The sequence below is a fragment of the Neltuma alba genome, unplaced genomic scaffold (genome assembly GCF_004799145.2).
Source record: "Neltuma alba isolate B1F8T4 unplaced genomic scaffold, ASM479914v2 tig00006419_pilon, whole genome shotgun sequence".
In the NCBI taxonomy this organism is placed as follows: Eukaryota; Viridiplantae; Streptophyta; class Magnoliopsida; order Fabales; family Fabaceae; genus Neltuma; species Neltuma alba.
This window is the reverse complement of record NW_021634459.1, coordinates 165,112-188,222: the sequence shown is the minus strand read 5'-3', so window position 1 is coordinate 188,222 and position 23,111 is coordinate 165,112. Positions and strand designations below refer to the sequence as shown.

General features: G+C 35.9%; 4 protein-coding genes across 6 annotated transcripts; 2 read left to right on the top strand and 2 right to left on the bottom strand.

The window, feature by feature from the left end:
- Positions 1-1,418: 1,418 nt before the first annotated feature.
- Positions 1,419-4,509, bottom strand: LOC114750314 (pentatricopeptide repeat-containing protein At4g01030, mitochondrial-like). Its single transcript, XM_028938881.1, is given in 3 exon segments — positions 1,419-2,116; positions 2,119-2,178; positions 2,181-4,509. Coding segments are annotated over 3 exon segments (2,838 nt in total). The 5' UTR covers positions 4,453-4,509; the 3' UTR covers positions 1,419-1,610.
- A 2,570-nt stretch (positions 4,510-7,079) lies between these two features.
- LOC114750315 (protein WHAT'S THIS FACTOR 1 homolog, chloroplastic-like) lies at positions 7,080-9,362 on the bottom strand. The gene has a single exon (XM_028938882.1). It carries the CDS (start codon positions 9,025-9,027, stop codon positions 7,447-7,449), a length of 1,581 nt encoding a protein of 526 aa, XP_028794715.1. The 5' UTR covers positions 9,028-9,362; the 3' UTR covers positions 7,080-7,446.
- A 132-nt stretch (positions 9,363-9,494) lies between these two features.
- On the top strand, positions 9,495-13,715 carry LOC114750317 (chitinase domain-containing protein 1-like). The gene is made up of 8 exons (XM_028938883.1): positions 9,495-9,939; positions 10,158-10,228; positions 10,693-10,773; positions 10,956-11,040; positions 11,702-11,799; positions 12,035-12,122; positions 12,535-12,886; positions 13,407-13,715. Exons 1-8 carry the CDS (start codon positions 9,676-9,678, stop codon positions 13,658-13,660), a joined length of 1,293 nt encoding a protein of 430 aa, XP_028794716.1. The 5' UTR covers positions 9,495-9,675; the 3' UTR covers positions 13,661-13,715.
- Positions 13,716-15,376: 1,661 nt separating this feature from the next.
- LOC114750357 (histone H3-like centromeric protein HTR12) lies at positions 15,377-20,206 on the top strand. Of its 3 annotated transcripts, none has more exons than XM_028938933.1 (7): positions 15,377-15,546; positions 15,631-15,659; positions 16,297-16,339; positions 16,445-16,569; positions 16,707-16,781; positions 16,946-17,021; positions 20,187-20,206. In XM_028938933.1, the coding sequence occupies exons 1-7, from the start codon at positions 15,507-15,509 to the stop codon at positions 20,189-20,191; spliced, it is 393 nt and encodes a 130-aa protein (XP_028794766.1). In that variant the 5' UTR covers positions 15,377-15,506; the 3' UTR covers positions 20,192-20,206. The 3 variants fall into 3 exon arrangements, with proteins under 3 accessions (XP_028794766.1, XP_028794764.1, XP_028794765.1); XM_028938931.1 differs by lacking the exon at positions 20,187-20,206 and adding an exon at positions 18,341-18,688; XM_028938932.1 differs by lacking the exon at positions 20,187-20,206 and adding an exon at positions 18,341-18,688 and having other exon boundaries at positions 16,287-16,339.
- Positions 20,207-23,111: the final 2,905 nt, after the last annotated feature.

Below are 23,111 nucleotides of genomic sequence, written 5' to 3'. Positions count from 1 at the left end.
TTTTTCCCGCCTCACTTTTTCTTTTAAAGAAGGGACCTGAGACCTCAGGAAAAAACGTGGGTGGGGTGGGGCAGGGGAGGGAGAAACGTTGAAATAAGAGATTATGATTGGTTTATTGCTATTGATGGAAGCTTCCTCATAATAATAGGAGGTGGGATGATTGTTTTAATTATAAGGCATGATTTATTGCAATTAGTGGTGGATGCTTACTCGTTGGACATTATTGGCAGATAACCGATTAACATATTTGTTGGACAAAATTTGATACTGCTTACTGACCCAATGCTTTTTATCTCGAAGAAGTCATTGAAGTGTGTGAGGAGAGTGCCTCTCTCTCTGGGAAGCATTTTAAGCTTTTTATTTTTATTTTTTTTAAAATCTAATCTTTTCTGTGTTGTTTCACTTTTATGAATGTCCATGAAAGATTCTATCTATAAAACTTTTGATCTTTTATAATCCAACAGTTGTGGGAACTTTATTTTTTAAAAAAAAGAGATAGCACAAATATATCTGCGAATTTAGACCATGAAGGACCTTCCCCCCCCCCCCCGGGGGTGAAACCATGGGAGCACAAGAATATAAATGTTTATTTTCTGCTTCACCGCTCTCCAGAAAGAAAAAAAGGCTGTTGTGTGATGAAATGTTCACATGAATTGGTTATTACCATCGTACCATGGCTCCTTTCATATTCACTCGTGGATGAACAATATTACTCATCCGGGTTCATTCGGTTTTAACAGAAGTTAGTTAAGGAGTTTGTTTGATTCCTAATGCAAGACTTAATTTATTTTATTAATCATATTTATTATTTTTAAAATTAATTTATCTAATTTACAAACCAATATATAATTTAATGTTACATGGAAGTGTTTTAGGGAGATTATATATCAAATTTATTAGACTTAAATAATTTAATTATTTTTTTAATTTATTCAAATTAATTAAATAGCTTTTATATTAAGGATCTGTGGAGGATTTTTTTTTATTGAATGATATTACCTTTACATATATTATTTTATGCCAAAAAATTACTTGAATCATTCATAGTTTTATTAACAAAATTTAATTCTAAGAAAATTAATTCTGATCATGAAAAAGAAAACAATTTGTATTGTTTAATAATATTTCTGATTCAACACCTTACGTGGAGGATACTAAAGAATGTGCGTAAAATAAAAATTTACAGTTAATAAACATGTAACATGTATCATAGAAGAAATTTTGATTGACCAATTCTGCCACGTTTTGACTCCATAAATCAGATTTGGCTTTTTGCCCTGGCCCCTGAGAGAGAAGGAACCCACAACCTTGAAGAAAACTTGGCCGGAAAAAAAAACAAAGGAAAGAGAAAAAGAAAAGAAACTTGAAGAAACCCTCTTTGGCCAAAAAAAAAGTGCCCAAGTCGTGAGATATATCAATTGCTTCAAGAAATCACCATTCCTCCGTCTACTATCATTTCTTTTCTGTCCAAATAATAAAAGTAATATAGTCACATTTACAGAATCCAGCATGCTCTTCCTATTATGTATTGTAATCCTTTTTCATTGACTTGTCTTGAGCATCAGAAAACGACAATAAACTGCTCTGAGTTCTCTTACCTACATTTCTTATTACCATCTGTCATTGCAGGAGCACTTTCCATTAACAAAATGGTGAAAGCGACCACCATCTCTGAGGAAAACACTTCGGTTTTTAGCCAAAGAGATGTACTTTGCTGCTGTATGACAATCTTGGCAAATTCTTGTGTTCTTAACAACCCTTATAGGTGCCCCACTTTTTGACTTCATCAATGCATATGTGATAGCCAACTTCTCAGTGTGACTGAGCAGAACCTTCTCCTTCTCATTGTCATCAATGTTCTGATATACACATTTAATATCAGGAACATAACCCAGCTTTCTGATTTCGGAAATCAAATGATATAGTTCAAAATATATGTCCCCTTCTTCTGGGTGTGGCTTCCCCTCTGTGGAGAACAGATGAATTGTCTGATTAATTTGTGTCCAGCTCCATACATGTGGGATCTTCAACCCCCGGGCAATCATTGATTCTTTAAGACGCTCCACATCCTCCCATTGATTAAAAGCGGAATATAAGTTCATCATCAGCACATATTAGAAGAATTGTCTGGTTCCAACTCGAAAAGATTTTTGGCTGCGACCTCTGCTAGTTTTATTTTTTATGAATTCTACAAGATGCAAGAAGAGCACCCCAAATACTAGCATCTGGTTTTATGGGCATAGTTTTTACAAAATCCCAGGCCTCATCAAGATAGCCAGCTTTTCCCAGGAGGTCTGCCATGCAACAGTAGTGCTCAATAGTTGGGTTCAAGTTGTAATCTGTCTTCATACTGTCAAAATACTTCCACCCCTCATCAACTAAACCCGAATTCTTGCAGCCAGAGAGAAGAGCAGTGAAGGTTATAGCATCGGGCTGGATACCCGTTTTGCAAAGTTCACTGAAAAGAGTAATCACCTCTTCCCCGTGGCCATAAATGGCATATCCCATCATCATGCAATTCCAACAAGGACGTGTTTTGTTCTGAATTCTTCTGAAAATATCAACAGCCACTTTCAGTCTACCTGCCTTACTGTACATGTCAATGAGGGCCGTGGCTATATAAACGTCATCCACGAAACCGAGTCTCATGGTTAAGCAATGTATCTCCTCTCCTTTCTTTAACAAGGAGAGGCCTGCACATGCAGATAGTAAGCTGCAAATGGTAGTAGAGTTGGGTTTTACATTTTCTGCTTGCATTTGGCTGAAAAACTTCAGGGCATCCCTGTAATTCTCATTCTGTGAACATCCTGATATAATAGCCGTCCAGGTAATCACATTAGGAGTCAATCCTGAATTCTTGATCCGACGAACTACAGCCAAAGCTTCGTCAGTGTAGCCACACATTGAATACCCTGACACCAAACTATTCCATGTCACTAAATCAGGTTCTATGCCTTCCTCCTTCATCTCAGTTAATAGTTTTTCGGCATTATTAAACTGGCCCTTGAAGGAATAGCCAGATATCAAAGAATTCCAAGCAGAAATGTTTTTGTTCTCTGTATTATCAAACACTGCTTGAGCTCTTTCTAAGGAATTGCTCTTGACATACATATCCACCAATGAAGTACATACATAGACATCATAGTCCAGCTCATTTCTTATAACATAACCATGGATTTCTTTCCCTAAAGCGAAGAATCCTAATTCAATGATTGCTTGTATGGCACTGGTGACTGAGCATGAATCTGGCTTGAAGCCTGCACTTTGCATTCTCCGGAAAATGGTGAGGACTGTAATGTATGAGCCCTGAAGGAGATGGGCAGACAAAAGAGAATTCCAAGTTATAATGTCTGGTTTGATATTCAATGACTCCATTTTTCGCAAGATATCCCACACATCATTCAAACTTCCAGCTACAGCATGACTTGAAATTATTGAGTTCCATGAAGACAAGTTACGATCTTCCATAGAATAGAAAACTGTTCTAGCTAGCTTCAGTTCATTGTTTCTAGAGTACATGCTAATTAAGGAATTGCAAATAGACACATTTGATTCTAAACCACATCTTAAAACATACCCGTGAATTTGTTTCCCTTCGTTGAGAGCTCTTAGTTTCCCACATGCTTGAAGTAACTTCACCATGGTTCCACAAGTCGGCTTGGCAGAAGATAGCTGCATCCTATGGAACAATGCTAAAGCTTCTCCCCACCTCTCACTTCTCAAGTTCGCAATAATTATTGTATTCCACAAGAAATCTTCATGGTGCGGCGTTTCAGCAAACACTCGATTCGCTTTATCTACACTCCAGCACATCCCATAGAAATTGATCAATGCACAATTCAAGTGCACATCAAAGTCAAGGCCTCTCTTGATCATACAAGCATGAATCTCCAACCCAAGCCACAAATCCATCAAATTGGAGCAAATTTTCAGAACTACAGTAAGAGCTCTGCTATCTAACTCCACTCCTATATTATGCAATTCCTTGAAGGCCTCCAGAATCTCTCGGGGATCGCCCCAAAAACTATCGAACTCCTCCAGAAAAGAATTCCAGAGAAGATAATTCCTCGTAAAACCTACAAAGAACACTTTTGTTGCAGACATAAAATCCCCAAATTCTAAGTAGTACCTGATCAAGCTTTTATCCATGGTATGCAAGTTCCCCTCACATGGCATTTTGAGTATCAGGGCATGCAACACTCTGACAGATTCCAAAGTCCTAATCTGACCCATGTTATGCAAAAGGTGAGAGCTCGAGGAAAGTTTAGGCGACGAAACTTGAGTAGAAGCAAAACTTGAGGTATCTATCATTCCCTGAGAAACTGAAGCGGGTGAAAGGCTTCGTGGTGGCAATTTGGTTCGTCGGTGAGGAACAGAACAAGGATTAAGAAGATGAATATGAGCCAGTTTATCCATAGAGCTTTGGCACTGAGAAGAAAAGAGAAGTGCCATTGGGCAGTGGAAAGAACGGGAGGTAAGATAGTTATATGAAAGAGGTCAAAATTGAGTCGTTCTTGAATCTTGATTCGTTTCTTTCTATTATTATTATTTTTGCTCGAAGCAAGAAATTGGATTTGTGGATAAGGTTTATCCTATTATATTGGACCGGGAAAGAAAAGGGGGAGGGAAACTAATAAACAATGACGAACCGGAATTCCTCCGGTTCATTGATTTCTTTATTTCTACTCCTCGAAAACAAAAACAAAGTCTTTAATAAATAAATAAATATGTAGTTGGCAAAAAAGAAACACAAGAATAATTTAATTAACTTTTTAATTTGATATAATGCAAAAAGAACAACACATTGCGTTAGAAGTGGCTCCTCTCCAGCAAGCGAAGAGACTATTGCGTTGCAAGGTTGCTGGAAAAAGTTTAACGACTCAAATTTAATGTTTTTTCGAAGTACATATTAACAAGTATCACTACAATTTTATGTGAATAATTTATAACTACCATCATCGTGTAATTAATAGAGAGAAACTTAGTAGGGGGGAAAAAAAATCAAACCGACCTTCGTCTTATGTACAGACACATCTTTCATTCTCTCTTTAGTCTGTTTCTCAGAACTGTTTAGTTCATTAAGACTCATTGAAGACCTCTCGTGTTACATCTCTCCATATCATTCTCTCAACAAAGCATGACAGTCAGTATAAGAGTCCATCAATAAACGAAAGCCGCTGCATTGGAAGTCTCTCAACTTCAATTCACAAGAGCCAAACGGTTTAACCTTTCTAAAATGTTCAGGGTGGGTAAATGAGTCTCTTCAATGAGACGAAGAAAATAAAATGAAATGCAAACAATGATGCTTACTCATCTTTGAAACTCATTATAATGGCTCCAATGAAGGGAGGAAAACTAAGTTAATAAAGAACTATGAATTATGAATGAAACGCTGACATAATGGATGTAAGTAAAATAATCTAAATAAAGACATATTACATACTTTTCTGTGACACCATTTGATATGCTCATATGCTTGATCGTGGTTGGTTGGTTTACATATTTTTCACACACCCGATATACCTGAGGATCTCTCTTCTTATGACAGCACAACTAAATAATCTGATGTGTAACACAACTCCATATCCTCAGTTGGCTTTAGTTTATAGTTTATAGTCCTTTCTCTGCGACAGATGTAAGTGCATTCTGCAGCTTATCTAGAAGCTCTTTCTGCACTAATATCTTTGTTTGAAGAAACTTGAGCATATACCTTCTTCGGAAGCTGAGGATTGACTTGATTACAGAATATCTGTTAGCTTTACTAAATTTAACTTTATATTGCTCAATGCTTCCTTAGAGTGCAAATCTATAAGAGACAGTAGCGTCATAGTGCTAAGGAACAAATGAGACAGTCTAACAATTTTCTAGAGTTTTGGTAGAATGATTATGATCATTAAGTTTGCAAACTGGCCAACTGGTAGGATCAAACGTTCAAACAAAATAGGAGTATACTTGTCATTCCTTACTACGAAGCAAGCAACTTAAGAACCAAAAAAAGTCGAGTCTAGCAAAAAGAGTCAATCTCTCATAATGTGACGAATTAAAGTTTGAATCTCTGTTAGGAGAGATGTCCACGTTTAGTGTCCAATAATGTCTCACATAAGATTGTCTCCAACAGGAAGTTATTAACTTAACTATATTTCATGTGTTATGATGAGGGTATAACGGGACATTAATACAAACTAAAACCACATTGCAACATCATTTTGAATTTCTACCAAGAAACATCTCAGGCTTGGGCATGAACCGGAACAAAGAACCTGTATCTTTCCAAAATGACTAGGGAAATTAGAATCCAACATGTTTGACATCTCAATTTTTATTTGCCAATTCTCAGTTACAATAGAATTAATTTCACATTCAGGCTCCACATCCTTCAATCATTCTTAAAATTCTCACACACATATTTGTCATTAAAAAAAGGAAGTACAGTATCTAAAAGAAACAGCCATTGCTTGTTTATGATCTTGCCATTAACCCGCGTTAACTAACTCTTGAAATTTTCCGAGATGTGGAAAATTTGATTGGCTTGTACATATACAATTTAAGGTAACTCAACAGAGAGCTCTATCTTTTAATTGGTTAAGCCCTCACCATTACATGTCAACCTTGAGATTCTCGTCTTAGTATTGATCAAAAGGGTGAAATTTTATAGTGAAATAGTAAATTTCAAGCTCAAAGCCTTTTAAAGTTATTTCTCCTTTCTAAATAACATTGAATCAGGTTAAATGCTTTCTCTTTTTTAAATTTTAGAGGGTATGCACTTGAAGTGGAGTTAAACCCGCAACATCCCACTCGTAAGAAAATTTTCATGACACCAACACCAAGGTATAAGGTTATTAACAAATAAAAGGTAGTTTAGCTTTGTCCATATGCTTGGGATTACGTACAAATCACAAGTAATCCACAAAAAATGCAAATGTATCTATTGCTGTTGCATCTCTAAGTCGATTGTTTTGTTAGATTAACTGATTAACAGAGAAATTAAAAGAAAAATAGATATATACAGCAGTGGACTCCTGAACGGATATCACCGTCATATTGAACTTGTTCTTTCGGTCAGCCGTTGATTTATTCCATTTTCCCCGATAAATGCAAAATATATATTATAAAGATAGCAATGTTTACATTATCAATCTATTATACAGGAACGGAAGTTGCAGATATTCATCAAGTTAATAAAAGTAACTAGAAGAGCTTGATTGAGCATTCTTTTCTGATCTCAAAGTAATATCAGCTGTTTTTCATGTTTACAGAACACAACAAGGAACTGTAGATGAGCTATGAAGGATCTCGCTCTATTGATAACATGAAGGATATTCTTCCAAGGTAGTGAGATCAAACTCTAGGCCAAATGCATATATTGTTTCTCAGTGCGTTCAAAAGCAGGTTAAGAAGCCGATGCCTCGAGTCACACAAAACAAAGCATGCAAGCTCTTCTGAGGTTTACCAGCGTTCTCTGGGACGACCATCAGGGAGTGCAGGCACAAGCATCTCTTCATCTTTAGGTGTTGACTTTTCTTCTTGTTTAATTTGTTTTTTTAGTCCAATCTCCAAACTTCCATCATCCTCGTCAAAATCTGGGGGCATGTCATCATCTTCATCGCTCCAATCATCTTCGCCGTCATTATCGTCATCGTCATCAAATCCATCATCACTCAGGAAGTTTTCAGCATCTGACCACTCATTCCCCTCTTCACCACTTTCATCTTCTCTGTCATCAGTCTCTTCCCTTCCATCTTTGTCTGTATTGGGAGCACCACTCTTGGGAAATCGTGGAACAGCAACCAAAGAACGAAGCCTTTCCTTTATAAGCAAGAATCGGTCCTTCTCTATCAACTGTGAATCACGATAAGCTTCCCTCAGAAACACAGAATCCCTGTCTCCTTTCAAAGAGACGTAAAACATATCAGGATGCCTGATCAGCATCCCTCTCAGCTGCTGAGAGAATCTGAATTCCTCTCGAAAATGAGTAAGGTGATCAACAAGGGTTCGTTTCTCAAGAGTGAGGCTCAAAATCTCATGAACAACTCCACAGGCATGCTTCTCTTTCTCCCGAGACCCAGGCCTAAGCCCTGAGAAATCTGAGTATGGTGATATGTAAGGTATGTCTCTGAACTGCATTAACTTCCTAATCTCACCCTTTGACAGATGAAGACCCTTAGGTAGCTTTACTCGGTTGAATCTGGGAGGCCTGTCTATAATTAAATTTTTTTCTTCTAGTTCTTTCATTCGATTTTCTTCTTCAGATAGCTCAGCAGCTGAAACAGCAAGCTCTGGATCCCAATGAGTTAATTCCAGCGCAGGGCCTCGCTCAGTTGCAACAACTCTGAAGTATTGTGGATACCGATGACAAATTGTTTCACGAAATTCATGTGGGAGTCCCAAATCGGTCCTCAGATGGGCAATCTTCTCCAACAATATCCGCTTTTCCAGTGACATCATCAACAATTTCCTCAGCTTCACAACTAACAAATCCTCCATTTCATTTCTAATCTTCAACTCCTCAATATAAAGCCGTTCAGCTTCTGGTGTTAATTTAAATTTCAGAGAGTAAACTCCCTCCTCCATAATCTGAAAAACTGCCGGGAATTTCTTCAACAATGCAATAAACCGCCGCTTTTTTTGCAGACCTAATTCTCTTCTAAATTTACCCAGCTGCCGAAGCGACATAATTCGATCGGGTTGACTAACAAGAATATTCCTTATCTTTAGCACCAATTTGAGCTTCTTGTCCCTTTGTATCACATTGTCAAAGGGAATTTCTTTCCTTCTCTTCACTGCCGCTCTTATTGGGCCAGGCAGGGGATGAACTTTTCTGAGATTAACCAAGTTAACATTTTCACGAGACAAGAGCAAACTCGTCCCCAAAAATTGCGACCTTTCTACCGAAACCGTTAGAGCGGAGTGGTGGGGTTTCACAAAAGGCATTGGTTTTTCCAGCAAAGGAAATTTATTTGATATAAAGAATGGTAAAGAAGTAAACGAAGAGGCTTTGGGCGAAGGAAACAACATATGTGTATCCATCTAACTATTTTCGGAATCCAAAAAGAGATACTGGAAAAAATCGAAACTACTCGAGAAAAAGTTCCAGAAAGAGAGAATTTTGGAGGGAGATAGATAACAAAGACTCACCTGGGTGAGCTTCGGTCGAGTAGTATTTTCAGGCTGCAACTGGTGCCGACGAGGATATGGATGTTAGCTCAGGGTTTATCTGCAAGCAAAACTCATAAACCCTTCGCATGATACGCTCTACTGCGGAAAGTTGAACATTGAAGCTGAATACACCGCGAGCCCGGCTAAAAAATCTGGTCCAGTAAGGAAGAGTGGCTCCAGACGACGCCGTTTATTGTGGAGTACTGAGTACTGCGGTCCACATTGTATCAGCCGAGGAAGTGTTAAAATTGTTTCCACACTATTTAATATTACTGATTAATTAATATTAAAGTATACGCGAAATTACTGTATTTTTTTAATTATTTATAAGCAATTAAGTTTAGATTAAGCGCCCATTACATGACCAAGATTGAGCCAACGGCTAACGCTTTCCTCTATATTTGTAACGACGTCGTTTCAGAGCGAGAGTTCAGAGTTCAGCGCGAGAGTTCGGCGCGCTCTTTAACGTCCTAGTCAAAGCTGCGGCCGGGCAAAGAGGCCGAGCCGGTGAGTTCCGACATGGCCAAGAAACGAGAACGCCGATCCGCGCCGGGTTCAGCTAACCGCGATAACCAAGCTGAATCGTCCACCCGACGCGATAACCGGGGTGAATTGGCTTCGGGTCGCAAACTCGTTCCCTTCTTGGTCCTCTTCTTCATCGCATCTTCCATCATTTCCGTGATCGTGTACCGGTTTAAGTACTCTCCTACCCGCTCTAGAGAATCGGATGCACATCAACAAGATGTTATGAAAGCCGATTTAAGTTACCAAGCTGTGCTGACTGTAAGTCGCGCCAAAGACTGATTCCACTGTTTAATGGCCAAGAAACCTTTTTGAGGAAAAGGAGGTTATTTTAGTGACCAGGAGATTTCTCTTTCATATAAATTAGCACTCATGTTTTGGGGTAGTATTTTCTTTTGTGAAATTTGGGCTGCCAAAAAGGGTGTAAGATAGAGTTCAGCTTTTATAATACCTAACTTAGTGGTTTTGCAAGGAATTAGGAGAATTCGAAAGTAGAAAATACTTCCCGGCGGCACTATGGTTATCCTGTGCTTGGCTACATTACTCCATGGTATGTTTTTGTGGCTTCTCGTTGAGTTTGTCAAAATCTTAGTAATTTTGAAATAGAACTGATACCTGACATGCAATACTTGTTACTTTATGAGGAAATCGTGCAACCTAATTTTGTGTTGAATTATTTTTTTAACTTGTCTTCGAATCTAGTTTCCAACATTCAAGTGCTACTGAAAATGGTTATCAATATACTAGAGTTTGGTTTCGGAAGGTGATCATTTGGAAGAAGGAAAACTACTTTATAGTATGAACATGTTATTCATTACGAGAACCTTCTTGTTGTACAAGGCATGTATCCTTAAACATTGCTTGTTTAGGTGATTCACTTAAGAAAAAAAATGTCATATGTTGGTAATTAAATCCAATTATGATTTTATATATTGTATCAAGATTTTTTCCTTTATAATCGTTCCCCCATTAAAGGCATCTTCACTTTATATCTGTATTTGTTAAATGTTGCAGGAATTCCAAGGGTTACGAATTGGCAAAACGTTTCAACTCTAAGTTCACACATTTATCACCTGTTTGGTATGAGTTGAAGAGGTAAGGAAACTAAGTTTTCAAACAGATATTACAACCATAGGGATCATCTGAATTTTCTGCATTATAGAGGAATTTTAAGTGCATATGTATAAAGCCTGGGAGTTCATTAGAATTTTTTTATTAGCTTATTATTGTTGACATTATCTTGCTCCGTGGTTTGCTTCATCAATTTTCATTGCCAGCCAACAGGCTGGCTTAGTTCTGGAGGGAAGACATAATGCTGACATAGGATGGATCTCAGAGCTTAAAAATATAGGACACGCTTTGGTAAGAAGAAGTAAATCTCGTGAGCTTAGTTTTGTCTTAGCCGTCATTGAGCTGACTTTCTTCTTAGGCCAACTCAATAATATTGCTCATAGCTGGTTTTATTTTTGAAAGCCATATAGTTGATGATATCCTTGATTGTTGACTTTTTAAAGAAGAAAGAAGAATGCCAGAATCGAATTGGGGAATCATGTATGAGTTTGCCGATGTGACTGGTAGTGATTTAGGTAGTTGGTTTGGATCTGGATCACTGTGCTCAATCTCTTTCCCATTCAAATATTAGGCCACTTTAAACCCTGTGATAGAATGTGACTTCTTAAACAACCAATAACTAAGGGCAACTATTTGCAAATTTCACTTCTAAAATTGAATATTTTCTATGTCTCAAAAACCACAATCTTCTTATTGCCATTGCCCATAATGTAAGTCCTGTTGAATGCTTTGTTATTGTCCATTAGCCAAGATTGATTTTGATAAATTTCACTGTCTTTCACCACTCACCCCACAGAATCAGGTTTTTGCCTTAGTAACGAATAAGGATACATGTGTTACCTGTTCTTTGGCTGCCTTTATTTAAAGTTTGTGATACCTTGCGTTCATCTACCTGCCTTTGGATATTGTTATCCTCTTCTTTAAATCTGGCCTTATTTAAACTTTCATGTAGATTTTGCCTAGAGTTGTCTTGGAAGCATCACCCTTGGAGCTGTTGACAAAGAAGAAACAAAGGAACAGAGCCATTAACCTTATAGTAACAGAGTGCAAGTAAAGATTCTATCTTTTATCTGGATTCATCTTTTTAGGCAATTTCATTGTGGGGATAATTTCGGCATCTGTATGCTGAAAAATGCAAACATCTGAATCTGAAAATAGAAGAACTGTCTATCATTAATTGAACTGCTATTATGACTCTGCATTAAAAATCTACGCATGATGTTTTTCTTGCTTGTTGCATTCTGTATTGTGGTTCACCTTTTATATAAATGCTCTCTGCCCGTAGGGAAATGGGATATGATGGTATTGTCTTAGAATCTTGGTCAAGATGGGCAGCTTATGGGATCTTGCATGAACCAAGCATGCGAAATTTGGTGAGTATTTGATCATTTTCATCATTACTAGAAACCCTTATCGGGCAAAATTATTGTATAATACTTTTCTTTAAACAATTTAGTGCAAATATTTAGTTTACATTTTTCATGGACTCAGCTGCTAATTGTCTAGGTATTGTTTGCTCACTGTGTTTAAGCACTTCACACATATCTTTTGTTTGGCAATCCGCAAATCATTGGGATTCCTTTTTTTTTTTTTTTTTCCTTTTCAGTTGCTATTTAAGTATTTTTTTCACCTTCATGCTTGAGACATATTTTAATGCGGTCATTCTCCCCGCATATAAGCTAACAGAATGGTATAAGCCCTATAGTCATGTTTGATATGGGACAAAGTTCAACATTTTGCTCATGATAGCGCTTGAAATCATGCTTTCTTTTTTTTCGAGTACAGGCATTGCATTTTATAAAGCAGCTTGGAGAAGCTTTGCATTCTGTGTCTGGCAAAGATAATGGGCAGCAGTTGCAGTTGATATATGTCATGGGCCCACCATCTTCGAAGAAGCTCCAAGAGCACGACTTTGGTCCAAACGATCTTGAGATCTTGAGTGAAGTTGTGGATGGATTTTCATTGATGACATATGACTTCTCTAGTCCTCATAACCCTGGCCCTAATGCACCATTGAAGTGGATTCAATTTACCTTAAGTCTGCTTCTTGGCACCCCTGGCCATAGAGCCCAGAGCCTCGCCAACAAGATACTCCTTGGCATAAACTTCTATGGAAATGATTTCTCCCTTTCCAGAGGTTACTGCTTGCTTTGATTTGTTGATTAATTTGCAGTATACACATAGCTTAATCTGTTACAGCAGGTGCACCTTATCATGGTATGCATTTTTGGGTTTATCTGTCAATTTTTAAGACTGTGCTACCAACTGTTGGAGATGATTGAAGAGCACTTTGTCATGCTTAGTGGATTTGAGTCTATTACTTGCAAATCCATTATTGCACTTGAACTTGCATGTTCTTATTTTGGGGCCTCCTGATAGGATAAAACTTGGAAAGCAAGAAGAGGTACCTTTTTTTTAAAAAAAAATCAATTTATCATGTGATATTTGAATTGATTTTTTTTCCCTTTGCGTCTTGTTTCTTGTTTTTATTAGAAAATCACGATCATATTAAAATTCACATGGAAGTTTTTCGTTATAGATTTTACAAGTTATATTGATATTGATGGGAACTTTAGAAGATGTTTCACTATTTCTTTTTAGCATTCAAAAATTAGTGCAGGCATCTCTTTTTAACAAATTAAAATCTGTAAGTGCAGGTTCAGGAGGGAGAGCTATTCTCGGAAGGGATTACCTTTCACTGTTGGAGAAGCACAGGCCTGTACTGCAGTGGGATGAGAATAGTGGCGAGCGTTTCTTCTTCTACATTGATGACGAGGATGGCAAGCGCGTTGTGTTCTATCCATCGTTAAAGTCAATTTCCTTGCGCCTGGAGGAAGCCCGTTTATGGGGATGTGGTATTTCAATCTGGGAAATTGGCCAAGGTTTAGATTACTTTTTTGATCTTTTGTGAAAGCAACGAACAGCAGGTTTTAATGTTGCTCATAGGCTTGAGCTCCCCCCCCCCCCGGGGGGGGGGGGGGGTTTAAATGGCTTTGTTATCTGGTGACTGCGCTTGTCCTTGAGAGCTGTGTTCTTATCCTTCCATCTTGGAAATTTTTGGACCGGAGAGTTCTGTTCCTTGAACGATCTCTTTTTTAAGTTTTCACCTTTTAGTACTACCTCTTGTTCTTTAATTTAAAAGCTGTTGGCTAATTTGAATAGAATAAAAAAATTAATTAAATTATTTATTTATAATAAATAGGTGTTATATTTTTTAAAATATCATTATTAATGAAGTATATTGACTAAAACTATTATTATTACAAGAATTATCTTTAAAAAAAATGATAAATATGAGAAACAAGGTGGATTGAGATCTTATATTTAAAAATAAAATAGAGTTTAAAACGAGTTTTTATATTAAGGATCATAAATAGTATATGTCAAGGGATGCGTTTCTTTTCTTCTTGTTTTGTTTGAGACGTGTTTAAACTATGGCACATATATCCGGTAAAAAAACTACGGCACAAACAGAACAGAGCATTATTATGACATGTAGAATTTACAGCATTAACTCATACTATTTCTCGAATAATCAGCTTTTTGTCTCCAATCTTCATGGTTTAGGCCCACATAATCAGGGGGGCAAATAATTCATCACATGTAACACGGGGACACCTTTTCTGCCGACAAAACTGAATTTTAAAGATGCTTGCTAAAACATACGTGCTTTTGCCTTCTCCTCCATCCCTTGTTTATATGCATTTCATTCTTTTGCCAACCCCTTGTTTATATGCATTAATCTAACATTTTTTTTAAATTAATACTCACATAATAAAATTCATACACAGATTGCCTTGTTATAAAGCATAGACGATGTTTCATTTCAAACTTCATAGAATCATATACAATAAACGTGTTTTGACTCTCCAAACCAAAAGAAAACTATATGATTTTGTATTTTTTTTTAGTATGTTAAGAAATGGAATAATAAGAGCAACAAGCTGAAGTAGTAGAAAACATGTGACACAAAACTCATCTCTATCCTCAAAATTTTGACTATCAAGAGATATTAGTCATCTCATGAGGTGCTTGGTAACTTCTAAAAGCACTCTTTAAAAATATTTTCACACAAGTTGAGACAAAAATTTTCTCATATATCTATTTTGTATATCATAAAATTACTTTTAAAATTATAGTTTAGTCTCATCATACGTCCTCTCAATTAGACGTCTCAAATTTGAATCTGATATTGCAATTGTGTGAAATACTTACTAGAGTTTGTGGTTTTGTTGTGATCCTGTCCAACTCTATTCATATTAGTTTAGGCTCAATTCAAATTACAAGAAATAACGAGTTTTTATTCGTATCACGTTTGAAAGAAAAAACTATCCTTCTTAAATTAATATGGTTGATGCAGGTAGTTTTTTGGTTTCTTACTGAGAGATTTAAATAATTATTCGATTTTAACTCTCATCTTCCTCTTTTGGATTAAAAAATAAAAACTCACCTTTCGCTCGGTTTGGGCGCGAAGGGAGACATCCCTGTAAATTATTCGTCGAATTGAACGGGGAGTCCCGTAACCCGACCCGAATACGATCGCGGCAATTCTTAGCCCTCCAGGAGTCCCAGTCCCAAACCCACAATGAACAGGGGCGCCAGAATTTTTTTATTTTTGGGCTCTAAACTAAAGGCGCGCGAGAATTTGAACGAAAGCAAAATTTGTTTCTGCTAACTCGGCAACCGAAATCTGAAGCAGAGTGTGTCCTTCCTCGCTTTCGCACTGGCTGCTCTGCCCAGCCTCATTGCTCTTTCTAATGGCAAGAGTTAAGCATGCGCCAGCTTCCCGCACGAGAGGTACTTCATCTCTCTCTTTGGTGTTCTTAATTTATTTCCCTTTTACTGTCAAAAACCTAAATCTGCTTTCTTCTATATTCACAGGTAGGAGGGCCGCATCATCACCACAATCGGTAAGCTTCTTTCTGTCTCTGTCCACGGGATTGTCGTTGGCTTCTGTTTGGTTGCTGACACACGGTTTATGTACTGCTAAGCTGAAGATGTGATGCTTATGCACGACTTACTTTTGGACTTTGGGGTGCTTTAGCCTGCTTCCTGTAATTAATCCTTAATCCGAAGTCGGCATTGTATATACACGGGTTTTCGGATTCAGACAATGCTAAGTCGACTCAGGATTTAAAAACTATATTCTCTTGCTCATAATTTCTCAGTCACCCGAATAATAATCCTTTTTCTGTTATTAAGATGATTCTTGTTCGCTTTGGCATTAATGCTTCATTCATTTAATTTATTTACTTATTTTTGTCCGAGGAAAACTTCCGTATAATGCCCAACTCAAAACCTCAAATTATGATAGCAGAGGTAAGGCATAGTTTTTGCATACCGTAGATTAAGACACTGAGTCTAGTCTCAAAAATCTAAAACTGATGAAAGAACATAACTGCCGAAGCTGCTGCGCAACATGGAATAAATTAGCTTTTGTGTATTGTTGTATTCTAGTTTTTAAACTAATGATTTTGTACCTTTATTTTCTTGGAACAAATCTGTTTTATTCTTCTATATATTTTGTTGCCATTGAGTATTCTGAAGCCAGCGACAAGAAGAGCGGAGAGGAGTGAAGAGCAACCACAGAGTATGCGCTTATAATTTCCTGAAGTCATAGCTTAGTTGTAGAATAAGGCTCTGCCAATTTATGGTTTTTAAATTACTTATCTTCTGTTTAAATGTAAAATTATAGCATCACAAAGTCAGAGGCCGAGGAAAAAACATCGCTATAGACCAGGAACAGTGGCTCTTCGTGAAATTCGTCACTATCAGAGGAGTGTCAACCTTCTAATCCCAGCTCTCCCTTTTATAAGATGTGTGAGTTTATGGATGTTATACCTGACTACTGCATATCTCCATGCTTCTGTGATTGGAAAGAAAAACAGAGCTCAGACACTCTTTTAAGCTGTCTATAAATTATAAATCAATGGAAATGTTTTCAAATCTTGCTGTAGGTGAAGGAAATTACATTCCAGTTATCTACCCAGATCAGTCGATGGACACCTGAAGCCTTATTAGCTCTTCAAGAGGTATATACCATTTTCCTTTCTATTATCAGTAATTACTTGTTAGTGTGCGGTGAGCCCGCACTTTATCTAAACTATCATCTAAATGCTGTTTTTTAGGTTTAATAATCATCGTGTGTATATCATTTTATCTAAATTATAATCATTTTTATTTATTAATCGTGCAGGCAGCTGAAGCTTATCTGGTTCATTTGTTTGAGGATGGAATGCTGTGCGCTATTCATGCAAAGCGTGTTACACTTAGTAAGTTGACACAATTGTTCTAATGTATTTCTCTAATCCTTCAATCATCATAAATTTATTCGATTATGTGTTTATCTTTCTTCTTCTTTTAATCTCTGGTTGCTTTCACTGTTTCTGGCGAATGCTTATCACAATATTTGTTACCTTACAAAACAAACATTCCACTCCGTGTGGCTGAGTTAGCCATGAGGGGAGCAGTGGATGCTTATTTGGGAGTTGCAGAAACTTTCTGCAATGGGAGGGCATAGGCGCTCATTTTATTTACCATTTCTTGCTGTTGTTTTTAGACAGGGCTGAGTTTTGAAATTCTGAGTAACTCTATATTATTCCAAATCACTCTTAACCTTTCAATTCTATGGCACTATTCTTATTTAAAGTTATTTGGAAAAGGCCTCTCTTGGCTTTGGAGAAGGTTGAGTAGCAAACATGCTTTATAGATGCTGTTGGAGACTGGAAAAATTGGCAGCGAATTAAGCACAAACATTCAATGAAGTAATATGATGAATATCTTGCTAATTAGAAGATGCTAAGTTAAAAAATTTTCAATGCAATAACATAGTGTATTTTTCTCTGTGATTTTGTTAAACTTTTGGTGGTGGTGATTTTGATCATCATTTTTCTTGAAAAAAATCCTGTTAGCAATTATAGCTGTCATCTTAAGGTGAATGAACCAGGATATAGTTCACTTAGTAAATGAGTAACTGTTTAGTGATTACCATGGTCATGAGAAGTTGATAAGTTATATTTAACAGCTGAATTTGGCGGCTTCTTCAGGTGGGTAACGTGGCATCCTAAATTGGAGCCTTGTTGGAATGTGTAATCTCATAGCATTCTTATTACTTTGGTTTATGTTGTTTCCTCATCAATACTTAGTTGTGCTGTTTTACGCCGTCAAAATTTCGCTGTTCCCCTGTTATCTGATAACTTGTTATAGGAAGTAGTTTACACCGTTTATTTTTTAACTTCAAATCATTGTTAAATTTACTCCCCTCAAATCCTTGGTAAAGTAACCTAGGCGAATTAACTTGTTTAGAAAGGGTAATGCTCTGCTTTATTATTCTGTGTTCAGTTCTTTTTTTCCCCCCCGGGGTGGGGGGGTGTAAAATTCTTTGAACACTGGATTGATTGATGTAGGGAATTGCATCCTTAGAATTGCCCAAGTGAATCTTCTCCTCAACGAAGTCTAAGAAAACCCCTGTCTACAGTAACAGGGGGGGATCGTTGGTCAATGATTAAGTGTAGAAATGGTGTGAAAATAAACCTTTCGTCTTTTTTCTTCCTTGTTTAGTGATCAGTATCATTTGCTTCTGTTGCCCCAGTGAAAAAGGATTTTGAGCTGGCTCGTAGGCTTGGAGGAATAGGAAGGCCTTGGTGAGAATGAAATCGCCTGGAACACTTGCTGTTTCAGTTGTATTGTGCGTGCTTGATTGCTCGGAAACCTAGCATGTTGGCTAGCAATTATTATTTGACAGAAAATAACTTATGTAATATGAATATTAGGAGGTAGAAATTAGGTTGTCTCTCTATTATAATTAGTACAGTAGTAACATAGTTTGCATGTAAAACCATGTATCATCAAATTCCGACACTGTAATTGTCTAATGAATCATGATGACCAAGGATATTGAAAAGAAAAAAATGAAAAGTTCAGATTTTTGAATTGTTAAGTAGGGATTGTTAAGTTCATTACGGATCATGTGTCATCATTTGTTTGTTTAGAATGACAGAGTATTATCGCGCATCGTGTCCAAGGGTTGTTACTTGAACTAAAGTGAAATGCAGAAGTTATTCAATATCTGAAGTTTTGAAGTCATTATTTAGTGCCTTCAATAGCTCATCGTTTAACAATATTGGCCAAATTTTGAGTCCATTAGGAAATCATGCAAACCGTACAAACTTATTTGGATTTAATTCATATTTTATCAATAATCCCTTTTTAGCAAGGGCAGTGTTATATTATGTGGCATGTATTGTATCAACATCATTTATGTTCTTTGTATTTGACTAAAGAGCATTACTAAAATGAATTAAATCGAAAAATCACATCTGAAATGGAAGAGAACAATATGCTTTTTACTAAAAAGATATCTTTCTTTGTCGATCAAGTTATAACTTTGACAGTTGCACATCATCTGTCATACTGCGGTATTATCTGTCATGAACCATATGAACTTGATTCATACTCTTTGCATATGATAAAAGAGAGTTATTATTAAAATGTATCCGAATCATCTCATATACAATGTTTTTTTTTTCCGTATCCCAAAATCCAATCCGTTGGATCAATCCAATGATTAGGAGAGGGACTTGATCCAATGGCTAATATAAGTAATGTGTGATACAGCCGTCTGATCGCGTCCGTTACTTAGCTATTAGATGAAGCCAGCATATCAAGTTCTAAATTTGACAGCAAAATATATTTTTTTTTAATGAAAATGTAACTTCAGCAGCTCTAAATTATGTGGCATGGTTTAACTTTGACAGTGCAGTATTATCTGTCATACATTGTATCAACTTGACTCCTTTTTTTTTTTTTGTGTTCAATCAAAAAGCGTTACTAAAATGGATTTGGATAATCTCGGAGATAATACCTTACTGTTTTTCCTCGTCCCAAAATCCAATCCGTTGATTTGATCCAATGGTTAGGAGATGGATTTGATCCAATGGCTAATATATGCATGTAGTACAACCGTCGGATTAGGTCCCTTTCTTAGCCATTAGATCTATCAGATTTTGATTTTAAAAGCAGATCTGTTCTTTTCTAAAACTCTACGCTTGATTACCCTGGATCATGCTTTTCATACCTTCTATATCATCACCATCCTCCTCTGTCTTCTCAGCTCTATAAATACCGGCACCTCCTTTTCAATCTTCAGAAACCTCCAAATAGTTTCGTCATTTTCTCACCATTCTTATCTCTTCCTTATGGGTTCAATCCCTTTCGGTTTAGGTTTCAGTTCCTTGGTCGATGTGCCAAAATGGAGAAATCCTGGCTTCTTTCTTCATTTCATGCTTCCTGATTTCTCCACCGTAAGTCATTTGTTTAAATTTCTTGTACGTACTTTTCTGTTTTGTGTGAGAAAGTAATTTTGTTTATTCGATGCTCACTACTTACCGAAATATATATAGATTTATCACTCATCTCCAAGTTATTTTATTGTGCAGAATAAATCGAAGAGCGGCTTATATTTTCAGATTATGTTCAGAAGTAAGAGCAATGCACTGGAAGTACCGTTACAGTCATGGCACTGCCAGAGAAAATACAAACATCATCGTCCCAAAATAAAATCTCAAACCTTATGCTTATCATCTTATTAATTTACTCACATTCCAAACATTATAAGCATCTTTTACTCACATTCCAAACATTACGTTCCTCCATCCATACTTTTCCAAACAAGATATATCCCACCCTCAAATATTTGTTCTGAGAGCTTTTTCACCTTTCAAGAGCTTCCCTTACGCAACATGAAGAGTGCCCAAAGGTGCTTGAGAAGAGGGTTCAAGTTCAGAGAAAACAATATCGAGGGTATAAAGGTGAAATGCAATTTCAAATTACATGCACTGTGGCAAAGAAAAATTAAACAAAAAAATGGAAAAAAAAAACCCAATGTGTTGTTGACTCTGGATATATAACTGGCCATTTGAACATTTTGTTTCTTCCTTGATTTACGCAGGTAATATCGAGGGAGGTGATCTTGTTTTGGAATTTATGGTATTGGATAAATTAATTGCGTCTGTTTGGAATTAATTAATTATTTCAAGAAAATAGATATTTAGTTGTCTTTAAACTTATATTTGACCACCTTTTTGACAGTGATGGAGACGTGATGATTTGGAGATGAGTGAGAGCTTCATTTACCCTCAATTCCAGGTTCGTGTAATTTTAAATATTATAAACATTAACTTTATGATTAAATTATTAGCTCTGATACCTGATCTAATTAAAATATCTAAAATAATTTAATACACTCTCCCTCTCTCTTTCTGGAATAAAGTCATAACATATGATATCCTCCATTTTGCATACACGCAATGTCCATTTTATTTTTGGAAATTTAAATTTTATATTAATGTTTTTAAATTACGCTTTATGCAGGAGGAAGAAATGGGAAGGAAATTGAGGTCAATAAATAAATTAATTATATTACTTAAGATCATTAAGAATAAGCATATGTATGAAAGTGAGATAAGACGACCTGAAGAAGAAGAAGAAGGGTAAAAGTTGACCGTAACTTTCTCCGTCTCCTCTTCTGTTATTGTCCCATTTTCTATATATGCTTCTTTTAATTATAATCATAATATAATCAAACTTATTATAATAATTTACTTTGTAATATAATATGAAGGTGGAGAAGCATATCAATATCTTTTATTTAAATAACAGTACTAGCTGAAGTATATGTACCAAACTGTGAAGATCCGTGAGCCAGAGAAAGACGATATGCTTAGTGGAAAGTTTCCTCTTCAGATTTCCATTGAAGAAATAAGTCCACGCATCATGCATATGGGTCCAGCAGAGTAATTATTATTTACACTTTTATGTTAAGTTATGCAAATCATGTAATGTATGACAAAATATTATTACCACAAACAGATATACCAGTGGAGTATATCTTTATTTTAATTTTGTATGTTTATTGTAGAAGTAATGACAATTTTTGTGTTTTCTTGAGTTGCATTATTTAAATATATCTGGGAGATTTTATTTATTGATTTATGTTGTTGATCGACTATACTATCACATTAATATCAAACTGATCTAATAACCATTTGACATTTTCGACTGCTCTGGCTCGAGAATTTTCACATACAATCTCCAGAAAATATATAGCCAAAAACCAGTTAAATAATACTCTTCCGAATCTCAATATAGGAGATAATTAGGGAGTTGATGTTAGTCTTATATATAAGATTTATTTAACATATTTATCAATTTTTTTTCAAATTAACTAGTTGATATTGGTCTTATATATAAAATCTATTTCATGTGTTTATCAAATTTTTTTCAAATTAACTTTATTAATATTTTCCCAACAATAATCAAGTAGAAGAGGGAGGGAGGAAATTAAGGAAGATACTTAGAATATTTTAGAAAATATATATCATATTAACTAACTTAACTAACATCTTTAATCTACTCAAATTAATTATATCTTATATTAAGGAATGGAGGAGTATTTAAAATATGTGAAGAGAATTTTGTCTTGACTTATTTTCAGTATATTTATAAATGCTTATAGATGGCAGCTCTAAACAAGCAACTCAATTTGGGAATTAGTGTATTTAAGATTTAAAAAAAAAATGATGTCATCACTCAAAAATATATAAAAAGAATTAAAATTTGGATAGTCTTTACTTACAAATTTCATCTTAAAATGAGCAATGCACAATTCTCCATACAAATATACAAACATGTCAATCTTAAGTTTGAATTGAAAACCTTATGTAAGAACAGCTTGTTGTTAGCACATACCTATAATCTCTAATTGAGGGTAAAGATAGGTAGACAGATAATCTTTGAAGAATTTTCAAATGAAAACTAACTGATTGATTGAAAAAGTTGCAACATATAACAACAAATGTCAATGAAATTAATAATGTTTACAAAATGATAAAATATAAGATGTTGTATTTTTCCCATTGCGATTTAAAATATATGACATTGTTATAAAAAGAAAAAAGAAAACGTGAGTTGGCAAGCTTTCTAACCAGTCAGTTGCCAACTTGTAATCCTTGGGTAGGCACGTCGCATTACCCTTTTTAGAAGTGCATGTTTGACACTTGACAATCATACCGAGTTTATCATTGAATATATCTAATAATAATTTAAAGTCATGCTTTTCACATACACACTCTATATGTAATAAGCGGGTTAAGTTAAAAATTTTCTAATCTGTTAGAAGGTGCCAACCTGTAAACCGCAGGTTAGCCCAGCTCACCCCTTTAGTTAGAATATTCGACACTTGACAATCATGCCGAGCTTGTCATTGAATATATCTAATAATAATTCAAAGTCATGCTTTTCACATACATGCTCCATAAGCGGGTTAAGTTAAAATTTTTCTAATCTGTCAGAAGGTGCCAACC